This window comes from Lepidochelys olivacea, assembly GCF_965140295.1.
Source record: "Lepidochelys olivacea isolate rLepOli2 genome assembly, chromosome: 10".
In the NCBI taxonomy this organism is placed as follows: Eukaryota; Metazoa; Chordata; order Testudines; family Cheloniidae; genus Lepidochelys; species Lepidochelys olivacea.
Window position 1 is genome coordinate 77,939,394 of NC_140420.1, and position 23,344 is coordinate 77,962,737.

A 23,344-nucleotide genomic window follows, 5' to 3' on the forward strand; every position below is an offset into this window, starting at 1 on the left:
CAAAGACAATTACCGCATTGTGTTATGATGACTGTCGGACGGGAGCCAGGGACACTCAGGACTAGGATACATACTGCAGTCTGTTCTCTTCCAGAAGGCTGTGGCAGAATAAACAAGCTGCCTGAGACTATTGCTCCAGCTGGGCTCTGAATGGTTCCTCAGCTCATGCCCACATCCCAGGCCCAGCTAACCCAACAGCCTGGTGAGAAAGGACCTTCAAGAGATGCCGACAGGCATGGGTGTGCAGCAAAGTGTCACCGGACATTTTTAGGAGCGCACACACACTGGCCAAGCCCTCAAGCGCCCACAACCTCCGATCCGTACCGACTTTCTGACAGAGTTTTTGATCCTGCTGTTAGATACCCCAGGCAGAGAGACTGAGACAAAGTACCAGCCCGGCATTGGCCCCTACACAGCCAGCCCTTCATACACATGGTTAACTTTCAGTTGGGAAGGCTTGAAGCCAGGAGAAGATGGCAGGAAAGGCAAGCAGGAAAATCTGTACTTAGGGAAGATCGCAGGGTTTGCAGTAACACCAGTAATACCAGTCTCTCCCTCTCTTCCTGCACCAGCATCCTCCTCTGGCTGCAGCCAGTTCCTGATGCTTTGAGGAAGGGAAAATCAATGTTCCACAACACACCTAAGCAAATGCTGTGTCCAGGAGGCAGCAAGGGGCGTCACCTCACCCTACTCCTCACAACCTCTTTGGGTTATGTCTATGCTGTATTGTAAATTCAGGTCTATGGGTGTTTATGGAATGGGTGTTTCCAAGCCCGCACTTGAGCGTCCACACTGCATCATAAACCTGGGTTTATGACTGCTGGGCCCAGGTCTCAGAGTTGTGGTGACATGTCCTACTGCACCATGCAGACCTTCTGACTGGAGTCTGCAGCTTGACCTGCGTCCACACTGCAGAAGGACAGGGCCTGGATTCAGGTTCTGACCCACCCCTCTAGCAGGGCCCAGGATCTGGATCCTGAGCGTCTGGTGACCCGAGTCAGACTGATCGGTGTGCGGACGGAAGCGGAGCTTGGGCTCAAACCTGACACAGAGCCTGGGCTTAGTGTGCAGTGTAGACATAGATGGCTGGGCCAGGCTCCCAGGAAAGTCCTGCTCTTTTTTGTTGTGACCTCCCGGTGGTGCCATATTGTAGTGCAGTCTCTATGCAGCCTCCTCCTCAGCGTTGCCAGCCTCTGCGGTTCTTTCCCAGTTTGGGCTACTTTTGAGTGGCCTCAGCAACCAAAAATCTTGAATCAGCAACAACGGGTGACTTTTTGGGGCAACAAATTATCTTCTTGGGTAACTAGATACCCCAGACAGAGACAAAGTACCAGTCTGGTGTTGTTCCCTACACACCAGCCCTTCGTGCACATGGAAAGGTTCAGAGCTATGAGAGGTTGACAGGAAAATCAAGCCGGAAAATCTGCACTTTGGGAGATTTTACATAGAGCCCAGCTGCTCCCCCGTCCCTGTCTCTTTGCTGCCACCTGGTGGCCTTTCGAACAAGCAGCCTACAGACTGTAGGATGTACCCAATGGGGCAGGGAGCAGCCAACTGGGACGGGCTCGAAACCCAGAAGTGGCCCACGAGCGTGACTGGTGTCTGGTGCTACAGTGTTGCCGACCTCGGCCATTTCTTTTGACATGGCAAAAAAATGTGGGCTGTTTGAAGCCAATGGACATTCGGCGATGTTAGGGCTACTTTGCACATGCGCTCGCTCGGCAAACACTCGAGTTTTGAGGTTGCAGCGTTTCTCGGCTGACTCCCCTTCCGAGCTCCAGCCCTGCATCTCACTGCTACTTGCAGTGCTGGGGGTGGGGGAGGCATCTTCCACGCAACGCCGCTTCCTTCATATCTCTGCTCCATCCTTCCCCCTGCTGAGAGCCTCTGTCTCTCACTACCTTCCCCTCCCATGTAGGCACTCCACCCTCTCCCTTTTCCAGCGACAGCCCCGTGTCCAGCATTGGTCCTCCCTGCAGCAGCCTCACTCTGCTAGGCTGGGTGCAGACCTGGCTTATAGAAAGGTGGCAATAAATTCCTTCCAGATCCCTGCAGGTCAGCCAGTGCCCTGAAACCTGACTGTTGATTACCATTACTTTGGCCTTACCTCCTGCAAAACCACCAGCATTCTGAGTGTCTCTCTTTGAAGGCAAAGCTGCTTCAAAGCACCTCTTATGCTTTAAAGGGGCAAGGAGGACTGGAGTCCAGGAAACACAGATGCCATTGCACCGCAGAGCGGAGGGCTCACGGCTTAGGCACGGAGGGCTGGGTTTAAGGCCGTTTGGAGGAACGGCTTGGGACCCCGTGCAGATGAAGAACGTACCAACACAGGTCTGGCAGCTCGTGTGGCACCTCTCACATTTCCGGGTCTCTTTGCTGAAATACATGCCCGGTTGACATTCCGGGAGACAGCCTGCTCCTAACGAGCTGTTGGAAAAGCAGGGGAGAAAGTTTTACTGAAACATACAAATACTCCCCCAAGCCCTAGTGATTTCGCCATTGAGAGGTTTAATACAAGCCTCCATGTAAGGACTGGGCAGCCTGGGACCCAACCCCCTCCTGCATTGAGGCAGCTTTGTACCCCCTTCCCCAAAGCGAAGTGAACCCAGATGATCCAGTCTCCCTAGGAATCCTTATGTGGCACAGAGCCATTGTAGTTGCCCCCACACCAGCCCCCCACTGCTCTGAAGCAGGGAACATGACCAGGGTTTTCCTGCACTCCTCTGTAATAGGCCCTCCTAGGGTAGCCTTCAGCCTACTTATGCCGAAAGATTGTCTTGCTGTAGAGTGGCCAGGATCAGAGGAGCGCAACTGTGGCCTATAGCTTAAAGCCCCCCCTTGTACACTCCAACTTGCATTCCATGACTGCAGCCAAGGACTAGGCCCTGGAAGCCAGATTTTCTGTGCTGGCCAAGGTCTGCTCAGCACAGCAGAGAAGAGGGGTTGGCTTTCTGGTTCTATGACTGACCCCAGAGGCTGCTCTAAGCTACACCAGCTGGCCTAAGAGACTGTCTGTCAGCTGGCCAGTCAAGTCTGGTTCACGGATACCAAGCTCAGGCCCCAATCACATCTTAGTGGGGGATGCCACAGGGATCCAATTGCTGGATTGGAATGTTAATAATTGATTTACAGCCCTTTTCAGGACATCACCCTAAACACACAATGTGAAGATTATTTTAATCTGTACTTCCCTGGCCCCTTCTTTCCCCCACCAAATATTGTGTTATTAGGATCAGCGTGATTTAGTGGATAGCACAATAGAGTAAGGATTGGAAAGGGTTTCTAGCCCAGCTTGGCCACTGACCTGTCGCATGACCCTGGGGCAGCCTTCAGGCTACTTATGCTTCACTTCAGCCCACCGGGCCTCTGCTTCCCTACCCTTTGTTTGTCTTCTTGTCTATTTAGATTGTATGCTGTTCAGAGCAGAGCCTGCCTCTCGCTATGTGTTTGTGTACAGGGCCTAGCACAATGGGGCGCTGATCTCGGTGTGCTGCTGTAATACATGAATGCCCAAAACAATAATGAAGTTTAAAAACACGGGCAATACAATTGCTGGGCAGAAGGCATCTGGAACTGAGCCAGCACTTGAAAAGACATTCAAGTCCTTCTAGGGACACTCCTTCCCCCCTCAAAAAAACCTCCTGCAGGATCTTTAATTAAATGCTCAAGAGGAAAGGGAGGGTTAAAAAAAAAAAAAAAAGAAAAAATGACCTGGGCAGCTGGCCCAACTCTTCCAAAGGCCTGTAACACAGAACATGCTTAGATATTTGTAAGACAGAGAGATCATATCAAGGATTCTCTCTTTTAGAGGGTGTTTCTTCTTTACTACTAGGATGCCTGGCTTTTGAGGAATTAAGCTGTTTGTTTTTTATTCACTTAGTGAGCCACCGATTAGTGACTCATGACAAAACTGCCAGCTCTTTGGGGCAGGGACTGTTTTTTTGTTCTGTGTCTGGACAGGCCTAGTGCAATGGGGTCCAGGTCCATGACTGAGGGTCCTGGCTGCTACAGTAATACAAATAAATCATGATTTTCTCAATATTGCTTGATTCTGAAGACTAGCAGGAATTCCTTTGCATTCATGCAGCCTACATCCCAAGGGCCACATCGGGACTCCCGGCTCCTCACTGTGCTGAGCAGTTACACGCCCGAGCAGTCCCAGGGCACTGGCTGCTCGCTCATGTGAGTAGGAGGATCACAATCGGGCCTCGAACTTTGGAATGTATCTTCCAAGGATAAGGTGCCACAAGCCTTGCAGCTGCTCTCAGCTGAGCAGAACAGGGTCTTACCTACAAGGATGGATTGGATGGTGTTCTAGCATCCACAGTTACTACAGCTAGAACAGATTAAATCTCAGCTTTATTACACTAGTATCTGGTGGCCATTATATGGACCCCAAAGCTACTGTGTTTTGAAACAGCACATGTGCACAGGATCTGGGTTCAGATCCTGCCAGCCACGTTCACAATATGTAGAAGACCAGCCCTTACTCTGCGATTACTCCTATTGGAATCAACAGGGCTGTGTGTGCAGTAGTCCATGGGAATAAGGGTGGTAGAATCTGGGATTTAGCTTTTTGTGTGTCCAGTGTATAAAGTGTGTTTTTAATCAGAGATGGGCCCAAGCCCAGAAATTCAGGCCCAGACCCCAAATCCAAGGAGTGCTGATCCAGACTGGGCCCATCTGTAGTTTAACACAAACCCCTTTGAACAAACGGCTTTGCTGCACTTACAAACCAGATGTGATTGACAGCTCAGCCGTGCTCTGAAAAACCATAAGCCCCCCGTGGACCCTTCTCTAGGTTTCAGAAATAAGCAGAAACAGAAAGTTCTTATTGGAGATGTTCTGTTGGGCCCTTAGTGCTTTAATGTGACAGAGGAGATTTGGATTCCCAGCTTAAAAGGGTACTGGACAATAAAAGGTAGCTTTGTATGGCTTATACCTGGCAACCACTTCCACTTTCTCTTTTCTGAGGGAATGCAGAATCTTTTGGCACTAGCGATTTTTACTTCTGGGAAGCAGTGCTGTTAAAAAAGTCACTCCAGTCCAAGTACAGCCTGTTGACTCTATCAGACAGTTACGCATGCTCCAGCAGAGGAGAACCAAATTCATGACAGTGGCCACATGGGCTCAGCACTTCCAGTTTCAAACACTGTGACAAAACATCCCACTTTCACACTTTTACTTTTAAGGGGGAGAAGTTTTAACCAGGGGACTTGGGCTTCCCAAGGCTCTTCTGAAAATGAGCCCTCACCCTCAATCCCCAGTAGCACTGAACTCCCACCCAGCACTGCTGGGGTAAGAAGAGACAAAGGTGGCTCTAAGCTGCCTTTCTACCTCCCTTCATTGTAGGGCTGAGCTCAGTGCAAGTTAGCACCGAAGGAGCCATCTTGATTTAACACCTGAGTGGTGGGGTGGAGTATGTGTTTTTCCAGGAGCTGAGACTCCAGCTTGCCATGCATAAGGAGCGAGAGTTATGCCGGTACAACACCCCTTCACCTCCCTGGGGAGGCTGACTCTGGTGTAAGCGTGACTTTTTGCAGGTTAGCTTATGTCACTTGGGAAGGATTTAAGCTACCAAAATTAAACAAACAAACAAACAAACAAGTAAAGTCACTCATATTGGAATAAGAGTGCCCACATGAGTTTTTGGTGCCGGTGTAACTATATCTGTACAACTAGACTGCTATAGCTATATTGGTATAACCGGTAAAACTTTCCTGTTTAAATAAGGCCTAAATAAGGGACCTCTGTGTTTGCAGTATGCATTTTAAATGCACCCAAAATAGATATTTATAGGATCAACCCAATAACTCCTGTCACTAGGTAAACATCCCTTGTTTTGAAAAATCGACTGCACGGGACGTGCTGAACGGGGAAGGTTCTGAAGGAGCTCCCTGAGGCTCTTGTGGAAACCGTACGTTGTATAATATTCAATGTAAACATTTGCTCTTTTTTTCCCTTTTAGATGTCCTCCCCACTGCATCCCCACCCCCATCCCAGCTTATAAACACTACCCAGCAAAGGGGATTTAAATCAGACAGCATTAAGGGGATGAGAAAGAGCCAGAAGTGAGATGGCAGACACAGGAGCCCCATGCTGCAAGAAGCTGAGCATCCTCAGCTCCCAGTGATGTCCATGCTGGGACAGAGTGCTCGGCAGCTGGCAGGGGTAGGTCCATCTATAGACTACAGGCCTGGTTCTGACTCCCATGGACCTTAACAGGGGCTGGACTAGGTGTAATGTGAGCATGATAGATAACATCCTGGCCGTTAGCACACTGAGGCCAGGTCTACACGATAAAGTTTTCACAGCACAGCTATGTTGGTTAGGGGCGTGGAAGCACCACCCCACTAGCCAACAAAAAGCCCAGTGCAGACGCAGCTATGCTGACAGCAGAATGCTTCTGTCTACATAGCTGATGTCATCTGGGATGGCGGTGTTACTATGCTGACAGAAACACTCCTTCTGTTGGCATAAGCCGCGTCTAACACTAGGGGTCTTCACCAGCATAGCTATATTGCGAAGCATCTTCAGAGTGTAGACACCGTCAAAGACGCAACTCAAAATGGTGGTCAGTGGTCAGCTAACAATCTGGGACTGATTCTCCTCTCACTTAGACTGACTCCACTGACTGGTCTAAATCTGGGAATAAATACATGGCAGTCTAAAGACCATTGATCAAAAGCCCATTTAATTAATGGGAGGGTTTGTATGGACTTCTGTGGGCTTTGGATCAACCCTAAATGAGGGGGAAATGAGACTTTTCTTTACCAGTGACAACAACAATAATAATAAAAATAATAATAATAATACTTAGCAGTGCCATTTGAGGCCCACTCAGTGCTATCGATACGTGCAATATGGCACTTCTATACCACAGTGATGAATGCTATAGATAAATGGATGGAGTACATAGTGCTTTTCAGCTATGGGATGAGTTATGTTATATAATGACTGCTCCCTCCTTTGAATTTCCTGGCTTCTGGCAATTTGGATCAGTCGTAGTGTTACTGAAACATAGATATCTATTTTTTAAATTCCGCTTTTTGATTTTTCATAGTGTGCAGATTTCACATCAGTTTCTGGAGTTTAATATAGAGAGAAACATTTTGAAAGTATTTTACCTGAATCCATCCTTGCATAGAATACGTTTCTCTGGATCACTAGCACATTTTTTACAGGTTTGATGACATTCGAGACAGAGCTTTTGACCTTTAAAAAAAAAAAAGAAAGTCAGTGTAAATAAAATCTGCCCAGAGAGATGCAAGCAGCAGTCTAGCCACAATGCACAAGAAAGATCTTACGAGTTGAAAAGTCCTACAGTTCAGCAGCTATTTGCAGGCAACAACTTACAGAGGTAGAACAGGTTTCAGAGTAACAGCCGTGTTAGTCTGTATTTGCAAAAAGAAAAAGGAGTACTTGTGGCACCTTAGAGACTAACCAATTTATTTGGGCATGAGCTTTCGTGAGCTACGGCTCACTTCATCGGATGCATACCGTGGAAACTGCAGCAGATATTATATACACACAGAGATCATGAAACAATACCTCCTCCCACCCCACTGTCCTGCTGGTAATAGCTTATCTAAAGTGATCATCAAGTTGGGCCATTTCCAGCACAAATCCAGGTTCTCACCCTCCACCCCCCTACACACAAACTCACTCTCCTGCTGGTAAAAGCTCATCCAAAGTGACCACTCTCCCTACAATGTGCATGATAATCAAGGCGGGCCATTTCCAGCACAAATCCACATGGGGGTGGGGGGGGGTGAGAAAACCTGGATTTGTGCTGGAAATGGCCCACCTTGATTATCATGCACATTGTAGGGAGAGTTGTCACTTTGGATGGGCTATTACCAGCAGGAGAGTGAGTTTGTGTGTAGGGGGGTGGAGGGTGAGAAAACCTGGATTTGTGCTGGAAATGGCCCAACTTGATGATCACTTTAGATAAGCTATTACCAGCAGGACAGTGGGGTGGGAGGAGGTATTGTTTCATGATCTCTGTGTGTATATAATATCTGCTGCAGTTTCCACGGTATGCATCCGATGAAGTGAGCTGTAGCTCACGAAAGCTCATGCTCAAATAAATTGGTTAGTCTCTAAGATGCCACAAGTCCTCCTTTTCTTTTTGAGAGGTAGAACAGCATTTTCGAGATACACGTGAGCCCTTCCTTTTAAAAGGACATACAGATGGGTGGTGGTCACACTATGTGGATAACTCACAGGGACACACACAGTAAATACTTACTTGATTAAGCCAAATCGGCTAGCAGTTTTATGATGTTTCTGATTCAAAATATTCTGCTTCTCATGGATATCAAATTATCCCCATACATTTCAATAGGCCAGAAGCTGCACACATTTGTGTGGGTTCTGACACATGCTATGGACCTGATCCAACTCTCATTAAAGTCAATGGGAGCCTTTAATGGGAGTTGGATTGGGCTCTATATTGTCCAAATCCTTACTCAGACAAAGCTCGCATTGACTTCAATGGGGTGTTTTGGGCTAATGGGGCCTCATGGATACATTAAGTATAGACGGCTGTCGATCCACTATGTGAGTAAAGTAAAGCAGCAGCATTCCTATTCTTGCCCACAGCTGGACTTACTAAAAGTGTTCACAGTGCTGTCAATGGCTACTCATTACAGACACAATGGAACAAAAGGGAGCACGGGCAGGAAGGGCTGGGAGAGGATCAACATTCCAGGCGTTAGACTCAAAAATGTGACCTTTAATATTGTGGGGAAATGGCATTTACAATGGGATATTGGAAAATGTCACTGTTTTAAATTATCCTCTTTTCTCTGTTCTGTGGCTTGCATCGGTTACCTCCTTTTTTTCTCTGCCCCCCTCCATGGCAAGTGATCCAAAGCAAAACACCTTTGTGAGACAGGTGGAATAATAATAAATAATAATAATAATAATAATGCCTATTGAACTGCAGCAATGGCAATTAATAGTTACATTTCTATAGCTGGGGTTTCCGCCTTTGAAATCACAACTAAGGGTGGAATTTTCCAAAGGTATCTAAGTGAATTAGGCGATTAAGGTCTGGTTTAGGTCAATGCAAGACACTTCCATAGTTAGATTGATATAAGTTGCCTACACTTAAAGTTTGCTCCCATCAACATAACTGCCCCACTACTCCGACTTAATAACTTCACCTCCACAAGCCGCTTAGGGCTTGTCTACATTACCCGCTAGATCAATGGGCAGCGATCGATGCAGCGGGGGTTGATTTATCACATCTAGCCTAGACACGATAAAATCGACCGCCGAGTGCTTTCCCGTTGACTCTGGTACTCCACCAGGGCGAGAGGCGAAGGTGGAGTCAACGGGAGAGTGACAGTTGTCGACTTACTGCAGTGAAGACACCACGGTAAGTAGATTTAAGTACAGCGACTTCAGCTATGTTATTCACGTAGCTGAAGTTGCATAACTTAGCTCGATCCCCTCCCCCCCACCACACACACCTAGTGTGGACCAGGCCTTAGAGTCAAGGTCAATGTAGTTAGAGCAACGCAGTGTCAGTGTAGACACTGTGTTGTTTATCTTGACTGTTACTGGTTTTCAGGAGCCTTCCCACAATGCCCCACACCGACAGTACAATCGATACAAGCGCTCCTGGTGAGGACATGTGCCGCCGACAGAAGGAGCAACGTGCAGACACACAAGCAATGTAATTTCTGCGGTGGCTGTATGCCCACGTATGTTAGAGGAACTTAATTTTGTAGTGTAGACATGAGCTAACTCTCACTGACTTTCAACGGGAGTTAGGTGCTTAACTCATTCAACCTTCTACCCTAAGCTTGGTGCTGGGAGAATTCCTGAGTTCCAGTCCAGACTCAGCCTCTTATTGGCTATGTGGCCAGAACTGTTCATTAACAGTGCCTCAGGTTTTGGGGGCTGAATTCTGAGAGGTTGATTCTGCTGCTGAATCTGAGAGGTTTCTCATTATCCACAGCTCCCTCTGAAGTCTACTGGAGTTGTGCAAATCAGGTCTTAAATATCTTGAGTCGGGCACCCCAAAATGAAAACATTAGTGGGCACATTTGAAAGTTATGACTTTGACCTTGGCATCATAGTTTTTCCACCTGTAAAACAGGGATTATAATACTGTCCTACCTCCCAGGGGCACTGTGAGGGTTAAGCTAGTTCATGCTTGTAAAGCATTGGGAGTTTATCACCGTGGACCTATTAGTGAGGATGATCAGTCCAATTTTTGAAGAGGCACAGTGCATTTTTTCTTTGCACTTTCTCACGTTACTGTAGCATTCTGGTTCTCATCACTAGTAGCAGTGAGAGTGCCATGTGAAACTTGGCTGCAGTAGAGATCTGCCTGTTAGATGGTGATTCAAAAGCTAGTCACATGGAGGCTCCATCCTGACATTTTAGATTTCTTAAATTCTTCCATTCGTGTTCATTTGGGACAAAACCCCACCCCCACATTCTCATGCTCCAGTCTGTGAATGGTTCACCTCCTTACTTTCATCAGCGTAAAACCCAGCTGGACAGAACACCACACATGCATGTGTTTCCTGATGGTGATAGAAACCACGTCGGCAAGATGTACACTGGTTTCGGCCCCTGCCCGTGCAAGTTTCGCACCCCTTCTGGCATCTTCGGCATCTCCTGCTTGCGTTGTCCCCAAAATACCCCGAAGGGCACGAGCTCACACACACCCTGGAGAAGAATTAAACAAACCAGACGTATAATCAATGTCCGAGGGCTCACTTCTGCCAGATGCATCCAGTGAAGTCAACGAGAGTGGAGGGAACTCTACGCCTCACTGGATTGGCCCAACAATTGCACATGATAAAGAGATTACACTGTAAGGCAAAAAGGTACGGTGATAAATCCAGGGATTAGACAGTGAGCAAGGGGCTAACTTTCTATTCTACATAGGTTGTTATGATGCCTTCATCACCATGGTATCCGTGTGTCTTCCAGGAGCGCATTAAGCTATGTGACTAATATTGGTTACCTGTAGTTCATCATTCTCAGCTCAGCTTCACTTTCCTCCTGCACAGGTGTTCAGGTGAAGGCTTAGAAATAAAGGAGACGGAGGTAGAAGAAAGCCTTTGGGGAAGCATCTGGTATTATTGTCTCATTGTTTCCTTATGATCTTCTGTTTATCTATCTTATACTTAGTTTGTCATTTCTTTGAGGCATGGATCATCTTTTGGTTCTTCGTACAGCACCTAGCACAACAGAACCCCGGTACGTGACTGGGGCTCCTAGGTGTTAAGGCAATATAAATCATATTAGGACTAAGTTGAACCTCGGGTTAAAGGAGATTTTTGTTGCGCTTTTCTTTGAGCTTGAGGAAATCTCTTGCTAACTGCACCTATGTTCTTGTTTCTGCTGAGTCATTCTACCAAGTTACAGGTGTTTGGAAAAAAATACTATTAAACAGTGTCATAGTATGATCTTTGTGGAATTAGATATTCAGGTGGGATTGCTTTGTAAAATACAAGTTGCAATAACCAAGTCTGAACTGACAGTATGCAATCATTTCATGTGAGATGCAAATCAATCTAAGAGAAGATTTAGGTGTTAGGACTTCTAGACAATCAATCCAAGAGAAGATTTAGGTGTCAGGACTTCTAGGCGTTGTGGCAGTATGATATGTGCCGGCTTCCAAGGATTATACTACCAAGTATAAATTAAACAGATGCACATTTAGACATCTGGAAAGCAAAGGAGTGTGGATCCCAGTTCCCAAAAGGTACAGTATTCTCAGCTCATTAAGTCTGGTGTTTAACAGTGCAAGTGCTTGGTTCTCATTTGGCATTTATTGTAAAGAAATGCTGCTTATGCAATTAACTCCAGCACTTGCCTGTCTGACTGTCTCAGTGGGATGGCGACTGCACACCAGTCATCCTACCAGACAGCTCCCCTCATCAGCATTTTTACTTGCAGAATTACTAGATCATTTCATCCTTTAAAACAATCTACTCCTATTTATTCTTTATTAATTAGCAAGGTGTAAACTGAATTTCAGTGGTTGGGAATGGTCTTTAAAACCACTCCCATACATAGCATGGGATTCAAAGTTTCCTACAGTTTCCCCAATGTTTAACGCACACTGACTTGATAACTAGTTCTATGGGCAAAAATTTCAGAGCCAAAGTGATTTAGGTGCCTACATCCCATTTTCAAAAGTAATGTAGGCCCTTCAGAGTCCAAGTCTCAAGGGACTTGGCACCTACATGCCTCTTGAAAATGGGACCAAGACTTCTGAGTCATCTAGGTCCTTTTGAAAATTACACCCTATGTCTTCCTTATGCCGTCCATCACCCAATTTAAAGCAGGAATCCCCGCGCTCGCCCTCTTTCTTAAAATACATTTTCACATGAATACTAGTGCTTATGAAAGGTGCCAGATCAGCAGTCCAGTGGAATGAAGTCCTCCATTTACCTGAAAGACGGGCATGACACAGGAAGGAAGTGACAGAGCTAAGAGCAGTTCATTCAAGCATGCACCCAAAGGATTTTATAATAATTAAATATAACCTGGCACATAAGCCCCCAAACAACAGTCAGATGGAAACAACTTCCGGTAACTACCAATCTGGCATTGGAACCGGTGACCTTTAATGATTTAATTTTCGAGGACACTCATCACGCAAGAAAACATTAACAATGCCCTAGAAGGCAGGGAAGTACCATTATCCCAGGTGGGGTTTGGAGAGATTAAGTGACTTGCCCAAGGATACCCATGGCATAAGCTGGAACAGGAGCCAGGTCTGCTGAGCCCTGGGGTGCTGCCGTAACCACAAGACCATCCTTCCTCCCCACTACAGGCAACAGGTTTGTCTTTCTATTAACAGATCTCAACCAGGCTTCTCTTTCAGATGATATTTCATTAAACTAGCACATTCATCATACACTAACTTGCGAACAAAACAAAGGCCTGGTGGTTAAAACATTGAACGAGGATGCAGCAGATCAAAGTTCAGGTTCCTGCCTTACTACTAACTCCCTGTAAGACCTTGGGCAAGTGACTTCATGCCTGTGCCTTTATTTCCCCATCTGTAAAATGGGACCAATAATGCTCGTGCACTACCATCCTTTGTCTGTTTAGATTATGAGCTATTTGGAGCTGGGGGGGGGGCTGTCTCTTATTAGTAGCACATTCAGCTCCTAGCACAAAGGGGCCACTTCTGTAATGCAAATAAATAACATCATTACCTGCCAGTTTTAACACTTCCAAGACTGTAATGGATGCAATTCAAGCACTGATCTGCATTAGGACCATCACAGCCTTTGTTGCCACATTCAGGATGACATGGACCTTAAAAAGAGAGAGAGATTTCTGCTGAAAGAATTTGCACAAGCTCTTCCAAGCACACCCTGCAAGTGTTTATGTCCCATCCCCATGTGTGTAAAGGTATAAGGTGCTGAGAAACTGTACTGATGGGGGCTAGCTCCGGAGAACGATAAAACAGGATAGATTTGGCCCTGCTACTTTGAGAATTTTAAAATCAACACAGAAGGGCCAGAAAGCCATTTCATTCTACTTGTCAACTGTCCCCCTAACATGTATGCAGAGGAGGGGGACAGAGAGAGTTACCATCCTAGCACTACACAGCATCTAACAGCTGAAGGACAAACCACAGCAGTCAAATAAGACTTTGTGTCTATGTTCTATATGTAAAGAAAAAAATTTGCACAAACATACATATGTGTTTATGTTAAGATGCGCTTTGATTTTGTGTGTGTGTGTGTGGTTCTCTCCTAAACAACTACTGAGCTATTATATTATCTGGCTAGTAGAATAATATTTGGCTATCACAACAGTAACAGATCCATATTCATATGTTACTAATTCATATTTGTTATAGAGTGAAATAAAGTTCAGAGGGAATGATAAAAAAGAGGCGTGTCTCTTTAAATGTGCTGTATTCAGGTTGACGCTTCCGGCTAGGACAATTCTTTTGCAATAGCATCGTCCAATCAGATGTGAAGGTGGCAGTTGGAAGAAAACTATAGGTGCATATACGCCCCCAAAAGGGAAAGTGATACAGGAAATACAGCGACTGAAATCTCTCCAAAAGCAGTGACTATGAGCCTGAATGACTTTTGAAAACCTACCATGGCCATCTCATGTGATACTATTCTATCACCATCAGAGGAAAAGGACATCTGAGAAAACAGCTTTGTGGGGCATAACAAAAGTAACTGGAAAAGTATAATCGGGGGGGGGGGGGGGGTGAGGGGGGGAGTTGACTATAGAGACAAGGGCAGAGAAGGGAGACAAGAGGCACCGGATACCAGGCTGTCTCTCTGACAGCTGTCTTGCCAACAGACTCATGTACACATGGGAAATTCTGCAGTGACTTCCCACCGTTGCTACCTCTAGTTTGACTCCACCCAAGTTACTAACACTGGGGGCCCTGGCGTAGCCAGGCCATTGGCTGCTGCCAGTATTTTAAGTACTGTGAGTGAAATGCTGCCCCCCCCGAAGTCAATGGCAAAACTCCCATCGACTGTCACGGGGTCAGGATTTCACCTTGTGTCAACTAACACTGCTCAAAGCAGGTCTAATACATATATGTAATGCAACATCCCTGGGAGGGTTATCGGCAGTGGGGATTGAACCTTTGACCTCTGGAACTAAAAGCATGAGCCGCTACTGCCGGAGCTAAAAGATTTGCTTCCGTTGGTCAAGGCTATAGCAAGCTTACTAACCTCAACATAGTCCAGCCATCACTGAAGGGGGCATATCACACTGGTCGCATAGTTCTATCACAGGGCTGGGCCTGTGTTCCAGCTTTGCAAACAACATTCTTTTCTCCTCATAATTTAGCATTTGCCCCTAGCCTTTCCCCATCCCTACAAAAATCTCAGCCTCTGGTGACAGTCCCGCCAGAGTTTTGTTTTGTTTTTAAAATAAAGAGTCTTACACACATCCCCCAAATCTACACCAGCACCAGCCTCACTTTTGTATTTCTCCCATCCTTTCCTGTTCCAGTTGTATTTTATGTGGGGCAGGGTCCTGTTTGGCTTTCTGTGGAATGTTTTTCTGAAGGGTTTGGAACCAACCCAATCTCCGTGTGCAAGGAAATAGCAGATCTTTCTCGTTCTCCTGACATCGGCACAACCAATTTGTGGTAGGGGCAATGAAACAGGTCATTTTTCAACTTTAAATTTTGTTCCTTTACACAGTCCCCCTTGTAGCATCCATTTCTTTACCGTCAGTGTGTGGGCTGGTGGATATGTCCAGGCTGCTCAGCCCTCTACGGCCCAGAGCAGCCCATCCCACTTTCCTCCCACCCCACTGTGTGCACCACAGCAGCACCAACAACCGCAAGGGAATTTAGACGCTTTCTTATCCAGCCTAACTCTGGTGCCCTTCCTCCCAGAAACAAGCTGGTTCTAGATGCTCAGAGAGCATGGCTCACCCCCCACACCCGACCCTGTTTTCACAACAACCACCTGGTTAACTTGCCCAGCCTTCAACACAAAACATTGCAAGTGCAGCCCCGTGACAGACTGTAGAGTGCTCCTGAGATGCCATCCCCCTAGTTCACAGCAACCATGCTCACGTGCTGTTCTGCAGCTTAATGTTTTGTTTCTCTTCTCGGGTGAATCTTGAGAATGATGCTGGATTGGCCACTGGGTGACCGAAGGCTCGTGTTTACCCAGGGACCAGCAGAACCAGCATGGACAGCGACAGCCCACGTTGCCTCATGCTACTCAGAAAGGTGGAGGGCAGTTCTGTGTTTCTACTGCCCATTCTATTCTGGCCTCTACAGACACCAGCAAGAGCCCACACTATGGTGTGCCCGCAGAAACACCGTGAACAGGACTGAAGCCATGTAGATCAATGATCTAGCAGATGGTAATAGCTTTTAGTTGCTGTGCCATCTGTGGCTGGATTTGAACTGGTGACCTAGAGGTCAGAGGTTCTATATCCCATTGTCTAGTCCTTGAACCTTATTTTATTATGAATATTTTATCTATTGACAATTGAACTACAAAGTCATATCCTCCTAAAACCTCTGCAACTCAAACACTAGGCAATGCCAGACTGCAGTACTCTGCTACCCCTGAGACTTTGTAATGATACACTGCAACAAAGGCGCTGGCCAGGAGATGGAAAGAATTGAACCAACTCAACTTTCATTTTAGAGACTTCTCCCACTGCTTCTACCAGGTCAACTCTCTTGAGATGTGCTGAAGCTGACCTCTGGAACTAGCAGCTTCACTTGGTCCAGAGGAAAACAGAGAAGTGGGAAATGGGAGGAGAGTAGAGGTGGGCGAACAACAATTTTTCAACTCACTGGCAATTCTGAAAAGAATTTGTAAAAAAACTGGGGTCAAAATGAAAATTTTCAAAATTTTAATTGAATCAAAATATTTTTTTTAAAAAAATCAGTTTTGGGTTGAAATGTTTTGTTTCAATCTTGAACATTTTGTCATGGTTTGGATTTAAAAAAAATAAAATTAAAGGAAATTTTTAAACAAAAGTGATTTTGAACCGAAAAATTACAATATTTTGAGGTTTTCAGAATTTGATTTGGTTTTCAATCAAAACTATTTGGCAAGATTTACACAAATTTGCAAAATGGTTTAGTGTCACCGAATCTGGATTGTTCTCTGAAAAAAAATGGTTTTGTGAGAAAAATTTTGCCTAGTGCTAGAGAAGAGTTGTCTTAGTCTTAACATTCATGAGCGCCTTAACCAGGTATCATGGTGTTCTATTAACTCAAGATGGGCCTGAATCAATACGCTATAACTCACCCTCACCAAACTCTGGAAACGTTTAGTTCTGAGGCACTTGGGCTACTAGGAACCAGAGATTAGAAGGGTGGGTGTGCAGATGGGGAAGTGGCTGGGAAATAAAGGAGAAAGGGTGTGGGAATGATTTGCTACCAAAATTAGCTGGTGAACACAGAGGTCTCCAGAGAGTTCAATTTCATTACAGATGCAGGTTGGTTAGATAGACCCAGGCAGGAGAGACTTGTGTCCTAAGAATTCGACTGCCCAGCTCATATAGAACCTTCCAGTCAAGCTTAAAAATCATCCATATTGTACAGATTTTCAAAAACTACCTATTTGCACCTCACCATAGTTTAGAAGACCACAAGAAAAAAACAAACAAACAGACTAGTGTGCAAATAATTTAAATTTTTTTGGAACAAGCTGGAAAAGACAGCTACAGCTGCGTTGGTGGTAGCGTTAATAGGAGAGGCAGGAGTCCATTCCAAAATTCTTTAAGCCAATCCTTCACTGACTCCTGAATTGTCAGTTTCATTGGTATACAGGAAGGTATTGCATAAATGAGAGGTATATGTTCAAAATGCAGCCCAATATTTATCTAGCAGCCATAATATTTATAAAGAATATTTGCCAAACCAAAACTAGGTGGCTTTTCTTGCTAATCGTTTAGGTGCAGTGTTCAAAGGCCCACAGAACAGATTACTATTCCATAAAATCCCGTTATAGCTTTCCTCCTGTGGGCACCTTGTGAATTCTCTATGTCACATGTGTTGCTAAAGGTGCTACATGTAATTATACAAGTTTATGCTGTAGAGAGAATTTATTCTCAGCCGCCCTTCTCTCTCTCTCATGTCCTCTAGTCATTCGTGGCACTAAAACAGTAATTACAAGGCAATTCTCACTTTGGCTGTAAGTTCCCATGGGCAGGGACTGTCTCTAGACAATACCATAATATAAAGAAGAAGGAGGACATAAAAGTCCGTGGGTGGAGATAGGTTGGGCCGATTCTCATTCATACTAGGCCCCTGTATACTGATCTGGCTGATGGAGCAGAGCCATAAAGTCATGCAAATGTACTTTGAGCTTCCTGGAAAGGAGCCGTCTGGCATGTCTACACATACAGCACAGCAGCTGCACCACTGCACTGCGTCTGGTGAAGACGCTCTATGCTGACGGGAGAGAGCTCTCCTGCCAGTGTAATAAAACTGCCTCCGCGAATGGCAGAAGCTCTGTCAGCAGGAGAAGCTCTCCCGCTGACATAGCACTGTGCATACGAGCAGTTATGTCACTCGGGGGGAGGTTTATTCACACCCTTGAGCAACGTAAATTATGCTGTAGTGTGGACACATAAGCTGTAGTGTGGACAAAGCCTGAGTGTAAGGGTATGTCTCCACTGCAATTGGAGGTGTGACTGCATCAGGGGTAGACATACCTGCATTAGGTTTACCTGCACTAGCATGGCTAAAACTAGCCGTGTACATGTGGGGGCGGAGGCTTCAGTGCAGATCATCAATACAAGCACATACCAGGGCCCTGGCATACTTGTATGGCCCGCACTGAAGCTCATGCCTCCCTGTCTGCATTGCAATTTGTCACCAAGCCAGTGCGGGACATGCCATGTCTGTGCTACAGTCCCCCTTCGGATTGAACTGCAGATACACCCTAAGTGAGAATCAAACCAGGACACATTTTTCCATGAACCTCAGTTAATAAACCAGGGCTTCTTATTACAGCCTTGCAGCATCTATACGGTTTCCTTGGGCAGCCCCTGTACCTGTTGACTTGGATAATCTTTACAGTGTGCCTCAGCAGTCTTGTGGTGGTGCTTCACCCCACTGATGCGTTCTGTAAGTCCTGCTATCCTCTACCAAGACTACAGAAGAGAGGTTGCTGCCAGGGCTGTACCAGTGTTCTCCGCAGGCTGGAATTTTCTAAGGGGCCAAAGGGAAGGGCCCAAACCCCAGAAAATTTCAATGGGAGATGTCTAACTCTCTTAAGATCTTTTGAGCAATCCCATCCTTAAAGAACAGCCAGCATCTGGGGCACTGGGATCAATTTCCATTGTAAAATATAAGAGACCCAATTCAGGCCTAGTGTTCTCAGCAGAATATCTCCTATCAAGTCAGAGCTGCATTCGCATACACCCACTTACAATAAAATGAACAAGGCGGCAAACTCGAAGCCAATCAAAGGAAACTTTTTCACACAACACATAATTAGACTGTAGAGCTCATTGCCCCAGGAAGTCAGTGGGTATGTCTATACTGCAAGGCAAGCCCGGGTTAGTAGAACTCGAGTTAGCAGACCTCAGGTTTGTTAACCTAGGGCTTGAGTATCTACTCTCATTTGTTACTCCAGGTTAGGAATTGTTGAACCCCAGGTCCCAAACTGGGGACCCAGCATCTACACTATATTATGGGGGTCAAAATCCACCCACATCCCAGAGTTCCCTGGCGCCCTCCCAAAATGAGGCCACTTTAGCTCTTTGCTTGTGGTGCAGCATGGAACAACTTGACTGTCCACAAAACTTCACCGTCCAGAGGACAAAGGAAGTCAAACTGTGGGATACTTTTGGCAGACTCCCAGAGCATGAGTCAAGGGGGGCTGCACCTATTCTGCAAAGCAATAGGGCTTGAACCCTGGGTCCTGGCTTGACTTTGGCCTTGTCTACACTTCAGTGGAAATTCGATCTAAGCTATGCAATTTGAGTTACGTGAATAGCGTAACTCAAATTGATGTAGCTTAGATCTGCTTACTGCAGGGTCCACGCTATGCGATGCCAATGGAAGACACTCTCCCGTCAACTCCCCTTACTCCTCCCGATCCGGTGGAGTAGAGGAGTCGACGGGAGAGCGATCTGCAGTTGATTTAGCAGGTCTTCACTAGACCTGCTAAAATCGACCGCCGATGCATCGATAGCCGGTCAATCCCATGGTAAGCGTAGACAAGCCCTTAGGGTTGGACCCTCTATTCCCATGGGGTTCCGAGACCCTGGGTCCAAGCCCTGAGTTAGTGTGATTTGTGTGTAGACAGAATGGGGGCCTGAGCCAGAGTTTGAATCCGCAGCTTACACTGCACTGTAGACATACCTACTGAGGCTAAAAATTTAGCAAGATTCAAACTGGAATTGGACCTTTATACGGATAACAAGATCATCCAGAGTTGTCACAATTAATGTTAATAAAAAATGGAGTAGGAGGCTTATGCCCAGAATAGAACAGTGGTAAGAGTGTCTGAGTTAGCAGTCAAAGAAAGGATAGCTTAATGCCACAGAGAGAAATTATATGAATCTGAATAAATTTGGACCCCATTTCTAGATACATTTGGATAAAACTGTTGCGATGGCTTGAAGAAAGCCAGACCTCCACTCCAGCTAACCCTTCTTCTACCCCCTCCAACCCTATTCCCCTCCTTCCTTTCTCTCCTGATTCATGCATTTCTTCTGCTACTTTATTACTGTTTCCCCAACCCTAACAACATGTTATGTCTACATAGGACTGTCTGGTTGTGTATTATCTGATCTTGCAGCTTTGACAAGTTGTAAAATTGCGTATCTCCATTGGTGATCCCATGAAGCGTGCAGGATTTGGAAACACATACAAGCTGTCAGTCATTTACTTTTCTGTCCTTTTCATTGTTTGATTTTTTTTATTGATTTACATAAAGAAACCAATCACAAACATTTTTGGGGAAGGGACAATAAACCTCATGCTTTAGGGTTTAGGCCAATCTCTATTAGGGTACGTCTACACTGCAAAAAAACAAAAACAACAAAAAAACACAAATAAAAAACACAACCACCACCAAAACAAAAATGCAGCAGCTAGCCTCAGAATCCAGGTCAACTGCCTCAGGCTCCTAGGGCTCGTGCTACCTGGCTAACAGCAGCAGTGTACATAGTTCCTGCTCAGGCTGGAGCCAGCGCTCTGAAACTCAGGAAGGGGGAAGGTCTCGGAGCCCATAGCATGAGCCCCAGTTATCCTGAGCTCCAGACTCACTGTCGCAGGGTTGTTTGTCTCATTCTGATCTCTAAGCATACATCTATAGTGCAAAAAAACAAACAATGTGAGGGGCAGATTATCCCACATCTGCTACTGTGGGGTCCTTACAACTGCCTCTGAATCAGCTGGTGCTGGCCACTGTCAGAGACAGGATACTAGACTAGCTGGACCTCCAGTCTGACACTTCCTATGTGCCCCAAAGCTGAATCTGGCCTACTGCTGGCAGAGGCCAGGGTGCGGAGGCAAGGTAGGATAAGGATTTACATTCTCTTTTTCTCTCCTCTTCTCCCAAAGGAAACAAACCATAGACATTTTGTGCTGTGTTTATATCTGCACCGGCAGGTCCTGATTTTTGGAGGGACACAATATTCAGCTGCAAGTGAAACAGCACGGGGCTGCAGAGGTTTTACCTGTGTATTCTTCCTCCTCTTCCACCACCTCCATCTGACTCTGGAAAACTGCTGCTTTAGAGGGCTCCATTTTGGGCATTGAAATCTCCAGCATCCTTGATTGGGAGTGATGGGAACTGGTTGTGTTGTAAGGGTGTTCGGCTGTTCCATATAAAATGAGACTCCATTCCTTTAACTTCCCTGCAATAGATGCAACAGTGACAGTAGACTAACACATCACCTTTCCATAGCACCTTCCACTTCTCAAAGCCCCTTACAAACAAGGATCATTAAGTCTTCAGACTGCTGCTGTGAGGTGAGCATAAGTTCACAGCTGGTGAAACTGATGCACACAGAAGTAAAACAATTAGTCTAGGGACATACAGGAATGCAGTAGTGGGAACAGGACCAAAACCCAGGAGTTCTGACACCCAGCAGAACTGCCAGGAAACATCACACTTCTAAAATTTGTAAGGTATAAAAGCAGCCAAGAAAGCACAAGCAAGATCATTCAATACAAATCTTTATTAGACCACAGAGATTCTGGACTAAATTAAGGTAGCAGTTCAAGGCAGCCATGGAATTTTTAATGCGTTAACTCCTGTGTGATAAACTGCAGTTTCATTAGCTGCTTAATAACTGAACTATGGAGAGAGCCATTAACTCTAGAAGCTATAATTGGAGATAAGGAGACTTATTTTTGTCAATATCTCCAAACACAGGTTAAAGATTTTTAGAGCTGTTTTCCACCGTCTTCTAAACAGAGGATTTTTTCCCCCCTAACATGATTGATTTTTAAGAACAGGACTAAGCAAGCAGCACCATTGGCTTGTAAACAAGACAGTCTGAAGGAACATCAGTAGATTATTCTGGGTTTGCTCAGGACAGTGGTAACTTGCATCAAATGGAAGATATACACTATAGAGCTGATTAAATGGAATAAATATGCTCAGGAGTGAATGAGAACAAGTTACAAGGCCTTAAGAAGGAGTAGAAAAGCAGCATCTCTAGAAGAAGTCTTTTCTACATGAGGAAATTATAACAATTTAATTTAGGGTTAGAGCTGGTGAAATTTTTCAGCCAAAACTTTTCAGGTGAAAAATGCAGACTTGGTGATACCAAAATGAGTCATAAATTTGTGGCAGTTTCACCAAATTGTTTTGGTAGGGAAAAAAACAGGAAGGGGGGGGAAAAACAACAACTTATAATAAAGAGTTTGTGTCGGGTAGTTCAGGAACCAAATACGGCCACTGAAACAGTTGCCTCTAACACAATCAGAGCCAAGTCAGTGGCAAGAGCTTGTGATCCACACATACCTGGCTTTCTAGTGAGGTGCACCAGCAGGCAGGTTGTGTCACCACTCCTGTCTCCAGGTTAGACTACTATGCCTAAAAGGAAGCCATCCACAGGGAAAAAGAGCAAGTACAGAAATGCCTTGTTTCTTGGCTCTGGGAGTTTAACTACAGTTGGATGTCAGACCTCAAACTGTGCCTAAACATTAAATGCACTCAGGCAAAAGGCTTCCTGGACTTCATGTATTAGTTATGGGAGCATGTGGATCGCTGGGGTTGGATGCTGGATATTAGACCAATGGGTGTTTTGTCTGATGAAGAACCGCAGGACTTGGCCTCTCAGTTCCATTGCCACAGTTTCAAACAGCTCGGCACCTAACAAGCCACACTCTTCTGAAAAATCAGGCCACTAGCTTTCGTGTCTAAACTGGAGCTGAACTCCCTTGAAATTCTGAGCCCAAATGTGGGTGCTGAGCCTCTCTGCAAATTCTAGCTACAGTTATATTTGCAAACCTGCCCCTAAAGAGACTCACATCCATTTAAAAAAAAAAAAATCTATGGTTCTCCCCATCAGTTATTGCTCCCCTCACCACAGTACCTCAGCACCTCACCATCTGTTACGGTATTCATCTTCACAACACCTTAGGGAAGTACTATTATGCCCGTTTTACAGATGGGGAATTGAGGCACAGAGAGACTAAGTGACTTACCTAAGGTGGAGGAGGTAATTGAACACAGGTCTCTCAGCTCCCCAGCTATTGCCCTAACTGCTGCTTATACCTTGCCACTTTATTCTCTTCTAGCTGTGGCTCTAATCTGATGGCTATTTTATTTGCTTTTTCTGCTAATGTCAATTTTGGGGGGAGCAAGCATCTGAAGCTCGTTGAAAATATCTTCCTTTTTCTGATATTTTTTGTATCTGTTTCAAC

At 45.6% G+C, this 23,344-nt stretch overlaps 1 protein-coding gene across 1 annotated transcript in view; it reads right to left on the minus strand.

Annotated features, from left to right (window-relative positions):
• Positions 1–23,344, minus strand: part of PCSK6 (proprotein convertase subtilisin/kexin type 6) — a 117,686-nt gene that overhangs the window by 4,402 nt on the left and 89,940 nt on the right. The window contains exons 14-18 of the mRNA XM_084640758.1: positions 21,145–21,324; positions 13,200–13,302; positions 10,493–10,689; positions 7,128–7,215; positions 2,324–2,427 (exon numbers count right to left, since the gene is read on the minus strand). Coding sequence (XP_084496884.1) covers positions 2,324–2,427; positions 7,128–7,215; positions 10,493–10,689; positions 13,200–13,302; positions 21,145–21,324 — 672 coding nt within the window. The remainder of the gene's footprint in view (positions 1–2,323; positions 2,428–7,127; positions 7,216–10,492; positions 10,690–13,199; positions 13,303–21,144; positions 21,325–23,344) is intronic.